Source organism: Lepisosteus oculatus, chromosome 26 (assembly GCF_040954835.1).
Source record: "Lepisosteus oculatus isolate fLepOcu1 chromosome 26, fLepOcu1.hap2, whole genome shotgun sequence".
In the NCBI taxonomy this organism is placed as follows: domain Eukaryota; kingdom Metazoa; phylum Chordata; class Actinopteri; order Semionotiformes; family Lepisosteidae; genus Lepisosteus; species Lepisosteus oculatus.
The window spans coordinates 373,736-392,374 of NC_090721.1; the positions used below are offsets into that span (position 1 = coordinate 373,736).

At 47.3% G+C, this 18,639-nt stretch overlaps 1 protein-coding gene across 1 annotated transcript; it reads left to right on the top strand.

The window, feature by feature from the left end:
* The first annotated feature begins 10,632 nt into the window (after positions 1-10,632).
* On the top strand, positions 10,633-17,653 carry fzd9a (frizzled class receptor 9a). The gene is made up of 2 exons (XM_069184143.1): positions 10,633-10,715; positions 14,432-17,653. Exon 2 carries the CDS (start codon positions 15,375-15,377, stop codon positions 17,124-17,126), a length of 1,752 nt encoding a protein of 583 aa, XP_069040244.1. The 5' UTR covers positions 10,633-10,715; positions 14,432-15,374; the 3' UTR covers positions 17,127-17,653.
* Positions 17,654-18,639: the final 986 nt, after the last annotated feature.

The following is an 18,639-nucleotide window of genomic DNA, read 5'->3' on the forward strand; positions in this document are numbered from 1 at the left end:
CCAAAAAGTTCTGCCTTTGACTCATTAGTCCAGAGAACATTGTTCCAGAAGTGTGGATCATCTGCGTGAACGTCAGAGGGCAGGGAATGTCTTCTTGCTGTCCTTCTGTGAACACTGTTCTTCAGTCATGTTGTGACGGCTGGGTCATGAACAGTCACATTAGCCAGGGCGAGAGTGGTCTGCAGCTCCTTGGATGTTTCTCTGGGGTTTTTTGAAACCTCATTCATGGTTTTCCAGTTTGTTCTTGGAGAGATTTTGGTTCTATAAAGATTCTCCATTTATAGACTGTCTCTCTGACAGTGGATTGGTGGAGCCCCAGATCCTTAGAAATGGTTTTGTAACCTTTTCTAGATTGATGAACATCATAACTCTTTTTCTGAGTTCCTCAGCCACTTCCTAGATTGTGGCATGAGATGTTTACACACACTAGTATGGTGAACCAAACATACTGTGTTTATATAGGGTGTGGCCTTCCAAATTCCCCCCCAGGTCTACTTAGTTATTTAAACACCCAATAATTATACCCTTAATTGATCAAATGAAACTAGGGGTTTCATTTACTTTTTCACATCCCTTGCACCTTAATAACTAATTGTGTTTAATTCATACATTAAATTCATTTATTTTATTTCAAGAGACAGGGAATGGGTTACTGTAAATCCTATTGTATATTTACAAGAAGGCTGGTTTTGATTCAAGAAGGCTATCAGGGTGAGATCTTCTCTGTCACTGCTAGAGGCCTAGAGGTGCCTTAGAGACAACCAGGTGCAAATATTCAAACTCTTCATAGGTACAGACACAGAGTGGAAATCTTGAGAGAATCCACAGTTAAAGATGGAGAGAGGACACAAGTGGGAACTAAACAGCAGTGTATGTAAACCTTTTACTCAAAGGGTTGTGGGAGTCTGGAATTAGCTATCCAGCCATGTCAGTCAGATCAGATCAATTTACTCTTAACAGCCAAACAAGTTACATATGCCAAATGGACCCCTGTCATCTGTAACATTTCTTACAAAATATGGACTCTTGCTGCTCGGGTGAATATTCCTGTGTGGCGTAGTCCAAAGCCCATTAGCTGGGTTTCCTACTCAATGAAAAGAAGACCTTTGTTTAAATGCACTTGCCAGAGCTATGGCCAGCAGCTGGGAGTGATTAAGAAGTGTCACAAAAAACATGGCTGGGCCCTATGACTGTGTGCAGTTTTCCTCACGGACACAAAGTGGATTCATCCTTTATTTTCTAACTGCTTTCTGCAGTGCAGAGTTGCAGGGGAGCTGGAGCCTGTGATCACATACTTTATCATACAGTAGCAGTGTGTTTGTGTTTGTTTCCAATTATCTGCAGTTTGTTCAATTTAATGTATCACCAGTTTAAGCTGTTTACAATTTAGATAGATAAGACTTTATTGATCCCGTAGGGAAATTGATGATTTAGTGGTCAACTAGAAATCCTGTCGACTGGGGCTTTCCAGAAGTAAATATGGGTTTCATCATATAGAAAGATTACATGAAATGTATTGATTCTTCACAGGGATTCTGTGTTGGTTGTATGTTAGCTCTTGGTATAAGATCTTCTGGTTGTGTGTGAGCTCTGTCAGAACATGGCATAGTGCCCAAATCAAGTCTTCTCTCCCTTCACTGTCGAAGGTCACACAAGATCAAATAGGCATGGGAATATCCTTGCCCTTTCTGCATTCTTCAAGGTCATGTCTAGTCTGGTGCACTGGTATCACTTAATAAAAAGATAAAATAATTAAAGGAAACGTTTAAACATTTGAGGTAGAAAAAAAACACATTCCTGGTCTTTAAAAACAAGATTCAAATCTCCTTCCTTTCCTGGCTCAGTATTACTATACAAACACAGAGCACATTTATTAAATAACATTTTTCAGAAATTCACTGAAAAAGTACAAATATACCCAGAGAAATTCAAAGATCAAAGACATACAACAGGCTTAAAGAAAAAAATGTCATGTCCAGTATTGAAATAAAAGGAAATTCAGTAAAAGTGTCACATAGTGCAAGATAACAGTAGACACATTCATAACCACATCACAGAGCAAAGCTTGCCCAGGGAGCTGGGCATGGGTTGTTAGTTAAAAAGAAAGGTGGTGCCGTGCTGCTGGTAACCGTTCACAGCACAGTGTCTCCAGCCCTGCTCCTGCAGGGTTTGCAGGCAGCCTTGAAACCCCCTGGTACAATTTAACTACAATCAATTAAACAGGTAGGTGCTTTGATTAATTAAGTCATTTGGAGATGATTTGAAACAAAATGAGAATATCCTTCAAGCCTCTAGGACCAGTGTTCCCTACTTTGAAACACAGAAATTTATTGCATAACATGTCAATAAATGTGACGAGTTTCCTTGTATTAATAATAACAGTGTCCTACAAGCATACCTGGATTGCGGCTCTCCAAGACCAGGGCTAGAAGTAGCCTTAAAATAATTAATGAACAGATATCTAAAAGGTATGTTCTATCTTCTTAATTAAGCAACTTATTGATCTAATTAAGTTATTCACAGCCCAGACCATCTCCAGGACCATAGCTGAGCCCCTTCACACCACACGAAATGTACAGCCCATTGTGTTTCTTCTGTTGCTCTTTGTCTGGTTGAAGACCTGCCTCCTGTCCTCTGTTCTAAATATACTTCTTCATAATTTGACTTGTGCTCTTGGGTTCCTGTTTCATTGCCAAGCATAAAGTAATCCATTGGGTTGACACTGCCAGTATCTTTCACATGTATCAACGTTTGTGTCACATTCTTCTGTAATCTGCTCTGTTTGTGACTGCAGAGCTTCAGGTCCTTTATGCTATTACTGGATGAGAGTCCTCGTACGACTCGTTGCTCTTTTTTTATTTTTTTCTTGGTCAACAATGTTTTTAATTTGTAAATTAGTACAAAATGCCACTGATGACAAACTGATGACAACCTGGTATCTATGTGAGATGTGACAGGTGCAGTCTTTATTTAGCCCTACTGTCGACAAAAAGGGAGTTCTTAATTCAGCGCCATGTTTCCCATGGCTTCTTCTCTGTCGCTCCACACGAGAGACACGCAGAGCCTTTTGGTTGCTTTCTGTTTGACCTCTAGCTGCCAAAATCCAAGATTTATTGCTCAAACGTATCTCACAGATTGTTGTCACAGAAGTCCTCTAATATCTTTTATTTTCCCTGTGGAGGAATCTCTGCACAGATCTACCACATGGAATTCCTGACCAAAAAAACTCCAGGATATTTGCAGGAATCCACAGTTCTGCAGGACTCTTTTTGAAAAAATCCTCGGGGATCGTTTTCGTGTGGGAGTGCAGTGCAACGGTAGGCCTGATGTCGGCTAACACAGGATCCCTACCAAGAATATACAATCTGGGAATTTCTCTTCTCAAGTTCAAAGGGTGCTGTAAGTGGGAGCCCTCTTTTCTATAAAAATGGATCAGAATACGAGGTCTCCAAAGACTGGAAAGCATCTTGGCTATGTGGTGTGTACTCCACATTCATTCAAACCCCTCCCCCTGCTCACACACTGCTGCCATTGAGTACAGTAGTATTGCTTTCCATCACTTAGGTCCCATAGGAGATGAACGTGAGTGCACGTTGGCCCAGAAGGTTCACTTTTCATAAACAGGAGGAAAGCTAACTCGCTGCAAATTGAGCTGTAATAACACTGTCAGCTTATTACTGCTATGGGAGGGGAGCGGGGGGGCAGGAAGGAGGATGGGGGATTAATTGTACTGTTTGTACAGAACTCAGAAACTGCAGCATCGTTCAGATTTTTTTCTCGGTCTTAAGTCTGATACCTTAACAGAAGGGGAATTCAGAAGAACCTGCGCTCAGAACTGAAACCATTTTCCATTTATTTTTCAAATTCCTAAAATAAAAAGAGAGTTTGCTTTCCTTGGCCTCTCACATTTGGTGCATATTTCAGAAGAGCTGCCAGGATTGTTCTCCCTGGCCAGGCGGCTGCAGTGCGTCTCTGTGCTGGCCCTGGAGTGCCCCAGTGTCTGCTGGGTTTTCCTCTGGCTGCGCCCTCCATCGCCAGCGCTCGCTGCTGTCAGGAGCTTGGTCCTGCTGCTTGCTTGTTTAGGCTTTTTGTCAGACCTTGGATTCAAAATTACCCTAGTACAGTGGTACTCAGTCTTGGGTAACCCTATATCTTCCAGTTTTTACTCCAGTTTAGTTCTTAATCTCAGGAGAATTTCTTTCAGTTTTCTAATTAACGCTTTTTAATTTACTCTCCACTCTGAAAAAACTGAATGAGATTTGTAATGTGTGTGAATCTTGCAGGGTGACATGGTGGCGCAGTGCTGGAGACCTGGGTTGGATCCCACACCTGGGGTGCTGTCTGAGTGGAGTCTGCATGTTCCCCCCAAGTCTGTGCGGGTTTCCTCTGGATTTCCTCCCACAGTCCAAAGATGTACAGGTAGGTGAAAAGGCTTCTGGGAAAGTGCAAGTAAATGGGCTGTGCTTGTATCCGTCTGCTCTGCGATGGGCTGGCGTCCCATTTGTAGTCTTGTGCCCATTGCTTGCTGGGATAGGCTCCAGCTCCCCCCCACCACGTACTGGGAGAAGTGGTTAGAAAATGGATGGATGACCCCGTACTAATTAGTGAATTTCATGTGTGAGTTGAAATAATACCAACTGGACTTTAACAGAAGGACAAACACTGACTGCAGGAATTTTCTGATACAGTGTAATTACCACATGTGACCAATCTTGGTCACTAGATCAACTGTTAAGAGCTGTTTACCCAGAAATAGGGCAGCGTATTCTTAATTAGCATAATGTTCTATGTGTTCTATGTTGTTTGAAATAATGCACTTTAGCTGGGGTATTTCTGAAGCAAAGGACTGAGTGCAGAGACAGTCCAAACCAGCAAGCAGAGCATTCTCAGTCAGGTACCAATTAGCCTGGGTGATTAAGTGCCCAGCTGGAATGAGCCCAGCAGACAAAGTGTACTCATCTATGTGCCTCATGTGTGGGTTTGATCAGACTACCTGCCTCACAGCCCAAACAGGCACTTTCAATTTCACTTTTAAACTTTGATAAAATCTTTCACCAATGGACCCTTCAGCCACACTACTTAAAGTACAACTGATCCAGTAGGCACAACTTTCCTCTGGCAGAACCTACCTCTCACAATTTACAAGCATCCTGAGATATAGCTGCTGCCAGATACAGTTCAAATGGAGCATTTCCAAAGAGAAAATTAAAGACTCCAGAGCTTTGATAGGTATAGGAATAGGTACAGTTTGCACAGATTACAGTCGAAGAGCAATGAACAATATGTATATGGATTGTGAAAATGATTGTAAAAGGATCATCGCCATAATCTGTTGTGACTGCCCTTAAAACACACCATAACTCTGAAAAAGATATTAATTGTGAGCAATCTGTCTGTGTGAACAGGGTCCAGGGTCCAGGAGGCAGTGTACAAGTTTCTTCTGTTTTGTTTCAAATCCTATTTTAAGAAATCGATCAGTCTACACGCCTGAGCTGCCTTCCACACCCACATTCCAAAGACCCACTGCGAGAGGCACGGTATGAAAATGGAAGGCGATAGACTTCAAACCTCTACTGGTAAATCACTGTCTGCATGCCAACTATGAAAGTAAAAATCACCAGTATGTTATTTTAGCAGCTGTAGCAGCACACATGGAAGTACAGTGCCAGGGTTTTCACAGTTCTGCTACTTGTTCTTTGCTTTCTTAGAGACATGAGAAAGTCTGCAAACGAGAGGAGCCTATCCAGCTTATTTGGCTGCTAGAAAACAATTGATCTGAGAATCTCACCAGCCGTTTCTGAATGAAGTGAGAGCATTAGTTTCGACAGCATGGCTGGGCTGACTCTCCTGCTCTAACCGTTTTGCCATGGAAATGACTGTGGTTGTGTTGGGGGGGGAATTTCCCTAGAGATTAGCAGCTTCTTAAATAGCTTAGTGGTGTGTCTGCTACCCAGGGCTGAGCCTCAACACATTTCACAAATGAAACTCTTATTCATTGAGTCCACTTCCCCCCGGCCTGCAAAAGCAGGAGCTCTGCAGCCAGTGTGTCAGAGGGTGTCTGTGTGTGTAGAGTCGTTCTGTGTCACTGTGTGTCCTCCAGGAGACTGCTGTTATGTCAGCACAACCTCAAAAGCCTGCAGCAAAGAGAAGTTAGCGAGCTACAGTACATCTCCTCTCTGAAGTTAACAGTACATGTTAACTTCAGGCAGGGTTTGGTGTATTTTTCTGTACCAGCCACTTCTACACCCCTGTATCTTCCTCACCATGGCTTTCACAGAGTAGATTTCCTCCTGCCCAAAGAGCCAGGAGGACAGGACTGGGTTTTGAAAAGTTAATGAATTGCTGAAGTCTAGAAAAACAATTAACTTTCTAAAATTTGTTTATTCACTGAAGCTGACCTGATGAAATAATTTGGATTCCTGGCTTTCCTGTTTTCAGACAGTCAGAGCCAGTGAACTGTTTAGTTTGACTGGCTCAGTAATTCCTCTGTTTGCTGTGTGACCAGCTCCAATGATGGCTTCAATTTAGTATGGAATGAAGTGAGTCCCCTTTTATCTGCACTGTGGTTCTTGGCAATATAAACTATAAAAATACTAGGTAATAAACTCTATAAACATCCAAGGTACTGTTAGTGCTATTCTTATTTTCAGTACTTCGGTTAGGTCCGAATGAGTGCGACAGAGGGATGATGCACGTGAAGAGTATCTGGCGTGACTCCCCTGGCTGAGGGAACAGCAGCCCAGCTGTGAGGTTGGAGCTGCTGAAACCCCCCTCACTGCTGTGAGGAATGAGCTAGGGAGCTGCTGCAAGGGTAGGAGGGATCTGCACAGGGACGTCCTCCTGGACGGCACGGGGAGAGAGAACCAGTAAGTGCAGACAGGTTTGTCCAGGCCGTCCTCTCCTCCAGTCACCTGGCCTTTCACACACTGCAAGCGCTGACCAGAGGAGTGGCGCATCTGCTGCTGATTCTCACCGCCTTCGCTGAAAGTACTGAAGATGCTTAAGACATTGATGTAGCTGACGTCACTGAAGTCCCTGATATCACTGAAAACACCGATGGCACTGAAGACACTGATGGAACTGCAAGGCTACTGGTGCACATGAAGTCTCAGAGGTCACTGTTTTGCTAAGACCAAAAAGAAGCACTAATCTCTGCCTCACCATTGACAGGGCTCAGAGCCTTGGGAATCCAGGTCACAGTCAGCCTGGCTAACAAAGCATTTCAAACTGCAATTACAGGAGATTCTCGAAATGTAAAGAAAATACAGCGATGGCTGTGCTGGAGCTTCTCAAGAAAGGGGGACTGTGACAAAGACGAAACATTCTGGTGGTTGATTTTGAAAGAGATAACAAGACACTGTTGCATGGCAGAGTGCAGTGTACTAATTCAAACACAAAGCCACAGAAATGTGAACCTTCTCTAACCCTTTTCAGTGCTATCAGCGAAACCGCACATGGTTTCAGCACAACTTTGGAGTGCTTTCAGAAATTAGTGTTTTTGTAGGTCACCCCCCCCCCACCAAAAGCATACCCCTTTCATTCACAAAGAAAAAAACAGCCTTCTCCTCTGTTAATTATACCTTTAAGCTTTTTATAAGAGAACAGCCTTTGTTGCATGAAATGTTCTCATGCACAAGGGTCTGGCAGTGGAGGCTATACCTGATGGGGCAGGGGGTTAGTTGCCAGAAATCAGGCTGTGATATAGTGGCACCAACGTCTGTCAACAATGTGTATAACTCCTCCTGTCAGGCATGGGAAGACACATGGTTTCCATGCATCATTCTCTGCTTCCTGTTCACACTGCAAGCCCACAGGGCAGAAGACAGAGCTCAAGGAGCAGGACAGAGGACTGGTGCAGTTCTCTCTAATAACACTGTGAGCTAACAGCTACCCAAACAGCCACTGAGGGGCGCTGTTGTATGGCAGAGCAATGAGACCTGGACTGGAAAAAGCAATCTCTGGCCTACAGGCCCTCATCTGTGCTCAGAGTGTAGACCGGCTCACCTGCTCAGGAATCCATTTCTGATTTTGTGGTATTTGGTACAAAAGAACAGGTCTGGATTTCTGTCCTGATCCCATATTCCTGAAACTGCAAGAGGAGTGTATTAGTAAATGTTCCCTTTTAGGCATGATGACAAAAGGCGTGGAATCAGTTAAACAGCCCTGGAAGACTGTTTGTATTTTTGTGCGCTCTTGACAATTAAAAGCTCGGGTTACCTGGGCAGATCTGCAGTCGCCAGCCCTCTCCCTGCTCCAGTTAACAACATTTCAATGGGGCTGGAGAGGCAGAGCCAGGCCGTTGAAAACACAAAGGGTGCAAAGAGCGCTGAAGTGGTCCTGGATGACGTAACCGGAGGCCCCACAATGCGCTGCTCTCTTCCCCTCCACCGCACAGCTAAGCCCGAGTGAACACCAGCTGGGCCGAGCCTGCAGAGGCAGGGGAGTCGGCGGCTCGGCTCTGCCGGTCTCCCCCTGCAGCACGTGTAACCTCCCAGTGCGAGTGGCGACTCGGCTCCAGCTCTGCGCAAATTAGATGTAAGTTCTGCATGGTGACGTCATCCCACACTGCACCAAGCTGAAGTCATTGTCTTTTCTACTGTAAAAAAATAGTTATTTCCCTCCGAGTTTGAAAGGTCCCTTATATCATCATAACTATTAATAGTTACTTTAGTGCATTTCACATGGGTTTTCCTAACTTTGCATGACTACATGATTATTCCTGATTCATTACAAATCAGTTTATATTGCTGTATTATATAATATTGATTCAACATGATGGAAGAAAAATTACACATTCATAATTTCTTAAGTATCCAAATCATTTGCCGCAAAAACATAATTAGGTGCACAAAATTACCGAAAAGAGCCACACGATTAGTTGAGTGGCCCCCTATCTGTGTGCAATAATAGTGGTCTATCACTGTGCCTCCTGCTGCAATAGTAACATAAAGATCTAAATAATGATGTAAGTAAAAACACACTGGGGACTGGCCTCCTGGGACTCAGCTGTCGAGTTTTTAACTGCTCATATTTTAGCATTTGTGCATAGTTCGTCAGCTACACTGGTCTGAACGCTTCCTGCAGGCCGCCGCCAAGATCCTAGATCCCCAAGCAGCAGGTCCAGGTGGATCAATCCAGCAGGCAAACGTTGAAGTGCTGTCAGGCGGAGGGGCCACAGTCCTGCCTCTCACACACAGTGACAAACCACCGTGTCTCTCAGGCTCTAGTGCTGTATTGTGGAGCGCAGGATCATTGACAAGCGGGATAAGAGGATTAGGAGCTGGAGTGAGAGTGGATTAAAGATTCAAAGCCATTCAAACGCCAAGCCAGCTCTGCCTACTGACAAACCCCACAGCCCCAACATCAGAGCACAGATTAGGGGGCCTGACATGAGGCCGCTGAGGGTCTCCCAGACAATATTCCGGCAGGCCCCAGGGGAAGCGGCTCTGAAAGGTGCTTGGGAAAGGGCTGGTGCTGGAGGGGGGGTTCGCATACAGAGGAATGGAAGACACAGCTTTGCCTGTCTTGCTTGTCCTGTTGGTAATTTATCTGTCCAAGGATTTTGAAAGTGCTTTTGTAAGGAGCAGTGCAATGTCTCACATAGATATTATTTGACTGTTCCAAACTACCAGTTCTTTATATAAATTAACAAAAATATTCATTGTCGTATGCATATTTTCCTCTGAAAGTTTCCCAAAGAACTTCACATGTACTGCAGGAGGGGGACTCCCTTCATCACCACTGAAGCACCCAAGCACACCTGAAATTGTGCCTTTTAATGACAAGGTGGTGAGGACCTACATTTAATGTGTGATCTGAGAGATGGCATCTTCAGGAACTGAGGGATGGAAGTAAGAGCGCCACCTACTGCTCCACCAGCCACTCACAGCAAACCGGTCTCTTCCTCAGAGGTCAACTAGAGGCCCAGTTTTTCTGTTAAAGTTCTGAACTAAAAACATCTACACTTAATTTTTCTGTCATCCTACTTTTCTTTTCAAATTTGAAGACTCTTCAGAATTCTTCTGGGGTAACTGGCCCTGTTATGAGTGAGTGTGTCTGTGTTTGTGCCCTGTGGTCGACTGGCGTCCTGCTCAAGGAGCATCCCATCCCACAACCCCATCGCTTGCTGGGACAGGCTGTGGGCCACTGTGACTTTGAACTGGGAGAAGTTGTTGGAAGATGGATGGATAGTATTGGCCAGTTATTGGCTGATAACTGATGTGTGGTGAGCATTCTGGCGCACTATGGCCGCTGTCACATCATCCAGGTAGGCTGCATATTGGTGGTGGTGGTGAAGGGGAGTCCCCATTACTTGTACGCTTTGAGTGGAGTGTCCAGCGAAGTGCTATATAAGTGTAAGGAATTATTATTATTAGTATAGTATTGGTGCAGGACACAGCTTTCCACCTGGACAGTGTCAGCTCTTTGTAGATGCTCATGGTTAACAGAGATCTGTCCACGTGTAGCTTTACCATTCCCAGGCTCTGTGATGGCAGCTTGATTCGTTGTCATCGCAGCTGTGCTCTGCACTAGCTGACTGCCAGGGTTGGGCACAAAACATGCCAGAAAGACTCCTGTTGCTTCTTTAACCAGGAAATTGACTCTTTGGCTTCTTTTTAGGGGGAGCAGGTCAAGGCCCTCAACAGCAGGACTCCGGGCAGGAGCCTGGAGCGTTTTCCCCTGAGTGGAGCGTTTCCTTGGCAACGCAGTGCGAGGTGCGAGCAGCGAAGGGCAGGCGTGACCGCGCTTCCACGCCAATCACGCCAGACCGCCCGGACACGGGGGCTCAGCCCGAGGGGTGGGGGGCACGCAGAAGAGCTCTTGCAGGGGTTTGTTTTCTTTCTCGCCGGTCTCCGTTTCAGATGGGAAGCACGGGGCCGGAGGAGAGGAGCGCTGTTCTGAAAGGAGAAGGCACTGCGGGCGAGGGGTGTGACGAAAACAAAAGGCAGAACGATCTCATGTCTGTGGCCCCCCCGAGGGGTCCAGTCTCTCTCTCGCACAGGAGAGGAGGGGGCTTAATCCCTCCACCCCCTTACTGGCTTTGTTCCGGGTTTGTTTTGGACTGAGTGTACAGGGGGTTCTTGTGTTCCTGCTATTGGAATGTGGGGCGAGTGGTTCACTCAAAGCTCCGCTCTTTACAATTCTGTTTTTTGCCGAGACCTGGAGCTGGAGAGCCTCAATTCCACCACCCCCCTCCAAAACTCTCTAATCCCTGCTCCACAGAGTGGGGGATTGGCTCTCTGTTTGAGGATCCTCAAGAAAAAGCCAGCTGCCAGACTCCCGTCCTGTGAGCCCCCACCTGGTGAGGCAAGAGTGAGAGAGAACTATCTGTGAGGACGTGAATAAAACACGTCTCTCTTAATCTCCGGCTTCTCGCTAATTTTTTCATCAGCTTGTACTTGGCGCTGTGATACTGGAGTGACTTCGCAGAGTGCGAGTGTTATCTGTTCAGTGAGCAGTGACCTTTCCATGTATCTGCCAGTCCAGCTCAAAGCAGCCGGAGTGTGTGAGAGGAGCAGGGTGGAGGACTAGTCTCGGACACCTGTTGGTCTTCCATACCTTGTCCAGTCACACAAGGCAACACATTTAATCCCAGGTTTGATATTAAGTCAAAAACAAGTGAGTGACCTCTTGGTCTGTAGTACTATAGTGTAAAAGTATTCAAAATTACTTTCCTAAAAAGTACAAATTAATTCTTGTTTTAAGATGGTGACTCCATCCTTACCTGACTCTTGGCTATATCTCACCTTCTTATCTGCCACACTGGTTGGAAGCATTTTACTATACAACATCTTTCTTGCTCTTCCTGAGCTGCTCAGCCAGCAAAGAAGCCAATTAACAGCCCAATTATTTGCAGTTCAATCAAGATTGAACCAGTTAACAGCCCAATTACTGCTGGTTCAAGGCTGAGCTGTGTCATAATCTGTGTATGAAGTTCTCCAGGTGTTGATGCACAATTTGCTTGCAAGACAAGCTCTTCTTTACTCAAAGAGCTGTGGGTGTCTCTTGCAGCAGAGTGTCTGGACCACATAGCCAGAACATACAAAAGAGTAGTGAGTTATCCCGGTGTACTGGCCAAATTTCCCCACTCAGCCTTTATTGTAGCCTCCAAATTGTCCCCCTGTATGATGGGCTTGCACTTGCCCTGCGCTGGACTGGCGTCCTGTCCAGGGTGTACCCTGCCTTGCGCTCGCTGCTTGGCGGGGAGGCTCCGGCTTCCCACGACACCGTATGGTAAAAAACGGTTTGGCAAATGACATGACAATCTACTGGCACACTGTAGGAACTATACACTGCTGTACACAGTACCACATATGAGCGAGGAGCTTCTCCATGACCCTGTATTGGATAAAGTGGTTTGAAAATGAATGAATGAATGGATGGAGAAATTGCCAAAATGATGGTGGAAGCTCTTCTCTGCTCATGTGAAATACCAACTCAAGGTCACATCCTCCTTCTGAAGAGTCTGGATAATCCCTAGAAATGAGAGAATTCCTCATTCTTACACTTGGAGCAAATCATTAAACTGTGCCGTGGAGTTTAAATTTGAAAGGCAAATCCACTGATTCTAGGTGTTGGGTAGAAGAGACCGGAGAGATTCCTAATGTTTATTTGAACAGCAATAATGCAGCGAGACTAATTCTCTGCATGGGGAGGTAAATACAAGCCAATGGTCTGAGGAACTTGGCTGCTAACACGTCTAAGAGCTGACAGCATGTCTTAGAAATTGCTCTGTTTCAAAACACTGGAAAATAGTATAAATAACACAGTTCCACATAATGCTACTTCAGAACTTGGCTGTAATTTTCCCCAGCACCACTAACAAATGCATCCAACGACACTGCCTGATAACATCGCGTTGCTGGAACGCATTTCCTCCTCCTAGCAGATCTGTATCAGACCTTTTGATTAGTATGGAGCTGTGTTTATGCATGTGCATATATAACAGTTCGTTTCATCCATCACTTCCATTCAAACAAATTGAAATGTATTTATGGTTTGTTTCCAAGAACTGCCTAGAGGCCGATCGCATTGAGCGCGCCTGTTCAAAGGGCCTGTGCGCTGTGAAAGCGAGGCACCGTCTCAGTCCGACTCCTAGCGCCCCCTGCTTTTTCAAGACGCCACGGATTGCGCTGCCGCTGGAGGGAAGAAAGTGTCTCCACAAGGGAAAGAACACGAGACCCTCCTGCCTTTCACGGGGAAAAAGTCACGACAGCAGCCTAACTGATCGGTGTCGAGTGGCCACCTAGCGCTCCTGATCAGTTACCTGAGGAGTAGCTGACAGGTTCAACGGGAGCTTGAAAAGATAGGAAGCTACACTAAAGACTGAATAATAAAACCGGCGATCACAACGCTGGCCCACCTGTCAGCTCCGGTGTGCGGAGGAGACGGACAGTTTCACGCACATGGTTTGACGAGCGGGGGGGCTTGACGTTGTCGTGTCTAATGAGCGACAGCCTAGTTTTCCTCCTCTAGACTTTACAGAGACTTTTTACTTACAAAAGCCTCTAGCTTTTACACCACACTGCTTTTCGACTCGCTTTGCTGTTGAATGTGACCGCTTTAAAACTCTTCGAAAACTAGAAAGTCCGTTTGGTTTCAAAGTAATGGGCTGTTTTGGCGAAGTGTGACTGTTGTACTTGCTGCGTGGCTGAGCGGAGTGAACCCGCAGGGTGATTTGCTCTGGTGCTTCTGCAGGACCTGTCTCTTGAGACACCCGGAGCCGATTACCTCACCCTTCAGCAAAAAAACAGCATCAAAGAGCTGACGGGCGGACTTGTGTTGCTGTAAAACAGCAAGCAAGAGTCACAGCTTTCTAGAAATCTGCTAAATCTGCTTGTCAGGTGCCTGCCTTGCCCGAGTCATAGAGCACTCGAGGGGTTCGGAACGCCAGTGTGCTCGTGCACTGTCGGGGGGCTCCCCAGTTCATCACGTGCAGCAGGAGCGTCATGAACCTGGGCTTCTGGTCAACCCTGGAGATTCCTCCCAGACCAGCCTTTTCTTGCGAGAATCAGAGCAGCACGGGAGCAATGTGCCCAAATAAAGCACATTCTCAACACTGTTAGAAAATGTGTTCAGAATATATGTTTGTGACTGTTTTATTTTGGGTTTAGAGTTACCAGATATAAAGTTTATATTAAGGGATGAGTTGCATAGTTTAATTTGCTCTTAAAGAATAATTACAAATTCGAGTAAATATGATCATACTAGTAGGAATAATAAAATAAAAGCCAGACTACTTGACTACCTTAAGATGAAGAATACATTGTTCTTTTTTCCAGTGTGTTTACCGCAGAAACGTTTCAAATGTTGTACTTCGGGATGCAAAGGCAATTTTAAGTTCAACTACATTAGGGGCACTTGTCAGCGGCTGTGATTTGCCCGCCGGAGTAACTTCTATAAATTTTTTACCGTTCTGCTCCGGCGCCAGGTGAGCGACACTGGGCTCGATGATCCCTCACGTTCGCTGACCGACCACGCTGGACAAATGCAGACGGTCCCCCGGCGTGGCCCCGCCCATGCGCGCTCGTCAGGGGGGCGGGGCAGAGACATGTCGGGGGGACCGCCCAGGCCGAGGAGCAGGCCCCGCCCCCGCCCGGGAAGAGCTGCAGAGCGGAGCTCAGTCCGCACAGGCTGCCGCGCCGAGCTGGGCTCCGGTCACGCCTGCACCCGAGCGGGACACCTCCACGGCACGCAGGACCGCGCTCACAGCCGCAGCACCGCGCCGGGGCTCCCACCGACCGCACTCGCTCACGGACAGGACCACGACGCGCTTCACTCGACAACTAACGGGTTTTTTGCGGTGCTGTTGGTTCGTTTGTTTTTTTTAAGTACCGCTGCCCGGACTTTATTTTAAAATCAACCTTGTTTTTCTTGTTCTTTTTTTAAAAGAGGAAAATATAAATATTTTGTTCCGTGCTTCAGATTATTTCGGGCTGCTCTGCTGTAACAACGTGGAAGGTTTTTTGTTTTTCCTTTTTTTAGCTGTCATTTGGGATTTGCTGTCCAAGAAAAATAACCTTTTTTCATACTTTTCTGTTTTTTTTTCTTTGCGGAGGAGTTTAAAAGACTTACTCCAGGGGAGGATTATTTAAGGAGCTCCTGGTGAACGTTTATGTTTTATTTTTTAAAAATGGTTTCTGGACTAACGGATGTATCGCTTTGTATATTTTGAAGGGACACACTTGTGTGCACAGTTCCAGCACATCACTGTGGAATAAGTATTATTGCCATTTTTGCTTTCAGATAAATACTAACTTAAACAGAAATTTAATTTAAACTGTCTGATGTTCTGTTGTCCATTTCTCATGGGATACTCAGTTCCAAACGGCCCCTTTTGAAACAACGATTCGCAGTTTTGACTTCAGGTCAGGATGGAAGCCCACCATGTGAAGATCGCGCTCTGTCTGTGGTGTCAGCTCATGGTCGCTGGCTCCAGCTTGGAGATTGGCGCCTATGACATCGAGCGCGGCCGCCAGGCAAAATGCGAGCCCATCGAAATACCCATGTGTCAGGGCATCGGCTACAACATGACCCGGATGCCCAACTACATGAACCACGAGTCGCAGAGCGAGGCAGCCCTCAAGCTGCAAGAGTTCGCCCCGCTAGTGGAGTACGGCTGCCACGTGCACCTGCGCTTCTTCCTCTGCTCCCTCTACACCCCCATGTGCACCGACAAGGTGTCCAGCTCCATCCCAGCCTGCCGGCCCATGTGTGAGCAGGCCAGGCAGAAATGTTCCCCCATCATGGAGAAGTTCAGCTACAAGTGGCCCGACTCCCTGGACTGCTCCAAGCTGCCGACCAAGAACGACCCCCACGCGCTCTGCATGGAGGCGCCCGAGAACGACACCAGGACGGAGCCCAAGAAGGGAGAGGGCATGTTGCCTGTGCCTCCGCGGCCGAGGCAGCCCGGCTCCGGGAACGGGCGCTCGCAGGGCAGCCTGGGGTCCTGCGAGAACCCCGACAAGTTCCAGTACGTGGAGAAGAGCCAGTCCTGCGCTCCCAGGTGCTCCTCCGCGGTGGACGTCTTCTGGTCCCGAGAGGACAAGGACTTCGCCTTCATCTGGATGGCCGTGTGGTCCACCCTGTGCTTCGTCTCCACAGCCTTCACCGTCCTGACCTTCCTCCTGGACCCCCACCGCTTCCAGTACCCCGAGAGGCCCATCATCTTCCTCTCCATGTGCTACAACGTCTACTCCGTGGCCTTCATCATCCGCTCGGTGGCGGGAGCCGAAAACATCGCCTGCGACCGGGAGAACGGAGAGCTGTACATCATCCAGGAGGGGCTGGAGAGCACGGGCTGCACCATCGTCTTCCTCATCCTCTACTACTTCGGCATGGCCAGCTCCATCTGGTGGGTCATTCTCACGCTCACCTGGTTCCTGGCGGCCGGCAAGAAGTGGGGTCACGAGGCCATCGAGGCGCACAGCAGCTACTTCCACATGGCAGCGTGGGGCATCCCCGCCATGAAGACCATCGTCATCCTCACCATGAGGAAGGTGGCGGGCGACGAGCTGACAGGGCTGTGCTACGTGGGCAGCATGGACGTCAACGCCCTCACTGGCTTCGTCCTGGTGCCACTCTCCTGCTACCTGGTCATCGGCACCTCCTTCATTCTCACGGGCTTCGTGGCGCTCTTCCACATCCGCAAGATCATGAAGACGGGCGGCACCAACACGGAGAAGCTGGAGAAGCTCATGGTCAAGATCGGGGTCTTTTCCATCCTCTACACCGTCCCGGCCACCTGCGTCATCATCTGCTACTTTTACGAGCGGCTCAACATGGAGTACTGGAAGTTCCGGGCCCTGGAGAGCAAGTGCACGGGCTTCCCCGGGCGCAGGAGCGAGGACTGCTCCCTGGAGGCCTCTGTGCCCACTGTGGCCGTCTTCATGCTCAAGATCTTCATGTCCCTGGTGGTGGGCATCACCAGCGGCGTGTGGGTGTGGAGCTCCAAGACGCTGCAGACCTGGCAGGGCCTGTGCCACAGGAAGCTGGCGGTCAGGACTAGCAGGAAGCCCTGCAGTGGGGTGAGCTGCAGCAGCACGCACTGCCACTACAAGGCCCCCGCCATGGTGCTGCACATGACCAAGACCGACCCCTACCTAGACAGCCCCACGCACGTCTGAATCTCCTCACGGGCGCTGCTGGCGGGGGCAGTCAGGAAGGGTGCCTTTGATTCGCGTGGAGGGGAGCAGGAGACTGAGAGCCCTGCTGGCGGGACAGAGCGCTCGTGAGGGGCTCTTTCAAGAACGCTTGCCGACTGTACGCCAGCTTTCCACAAGCCAGAAGCAGACACTTTCCAGACCAGCTGAGATGTTTTTAACACGGGGTCTAACACCGCAGGGAAAGGAAGGGATACCTGGGCTGCCTCAGACAGGGACTGGACTTGCACAGAGGTGTAAATAAGATGCTTTTCCACTTTTCCCCCAGTATTTGCATAGAAAATGTAAAATATATATATTAATTAATTGTCGATCTATTTATTGTACGGATATTTAATTGGAATCTGCTTTGGTGATTACTATCTGTATGTATTGCATTATAAACTGTGTGTGTGTGTCCACACACAGGCCTTGGCTGAAGGTTGTAGAGGCAGATGAGATAAGTGCCTTCATCAAACCCGTATTCTTTTTAAAATAAAAACGAGTTTTTTTATATATTTTAACCACTTGTACTATATTCTAAGTTTATTTCCTCCCACTTAAATCCGCCTCGCGTGTGTCCTTGCTATAATAGGAATGATAAATTCAGGGTGTAATTCCTGTATTTGTCATGTAGCTGCGCGATGGGCCAGCTTGGCTCGTCGGCGGTGCCGGTTTTGCACGTTAAAAGTTTCGAAGCGATTCACCCCCCCAGTCAAAGCAACTGGGTTGTAACTATTTTTACGGCGCTGAAGGTTACGACTTTCAGAATTTTGTACGTGTATATAGGGTTTGCTTGTAATAACGTGTTGACTTCATGTTTCTCCTACAAAAAAATCATTTTCTTTGGTGAATATTGCCGGCAAAAATAAGCCATGCGACTCTTGTGTAGACGAGAGACTGCCCCGGCCAGAACTGCCTGGTTGTGTTATTTATTTTTACTCCAGGCACGTCCACTCTATCTGTGCCCCCGCACTGCCTGTTCTGAGGGAGGGCACGGTAGACCAGTGAACTGTATATAGTTACAACTGGCCACTTTCCCTTTTTAACTCGTCACTGTAATTTCAGACCGGGTCTGGGTGACGTGCCGGCTCCGCAGCTCGGTTTCCCTCGGGGGGTCTGGATCTCCGTGGTTACCGTGGTTACCAGATCCCAGAGCGCCGCTTCTCCCGAGACCCCGCCGTGGGCGCAAGCCGGGGTCACCGGGAAGATCCGTGACTTCATTTGGTTATATTTCTATATTCCATCACAGCGACAAACCTTTAAAAGCAGGTCTCTTACTTCCGGACACCAGCATTTAAAGATAACTAAGGCGGTTTTTTTTTCATTCTGAAATTAGAGCACAAATTGAGCAATGTCTTCCGATTCACTCAAGGCAGAACACATTTATTGAGACGGAGTTTGTTTTACTATGTTAAGTTCGATCCAAGTCCTCTGTTAAATAATGTTACATTTTAACGCGTTACACACCCAAACGCCAAACACAAGCAGGGGCCCC

Coding starts and splice junctions, on each gene's coding strand:
- fzd9a (XM_069184143.1), top strand. CDS start 15,375: ATGGAAGCCCACCATGTGAAGATCGCGCTCTGTCTGTGGTGTCAGCTC.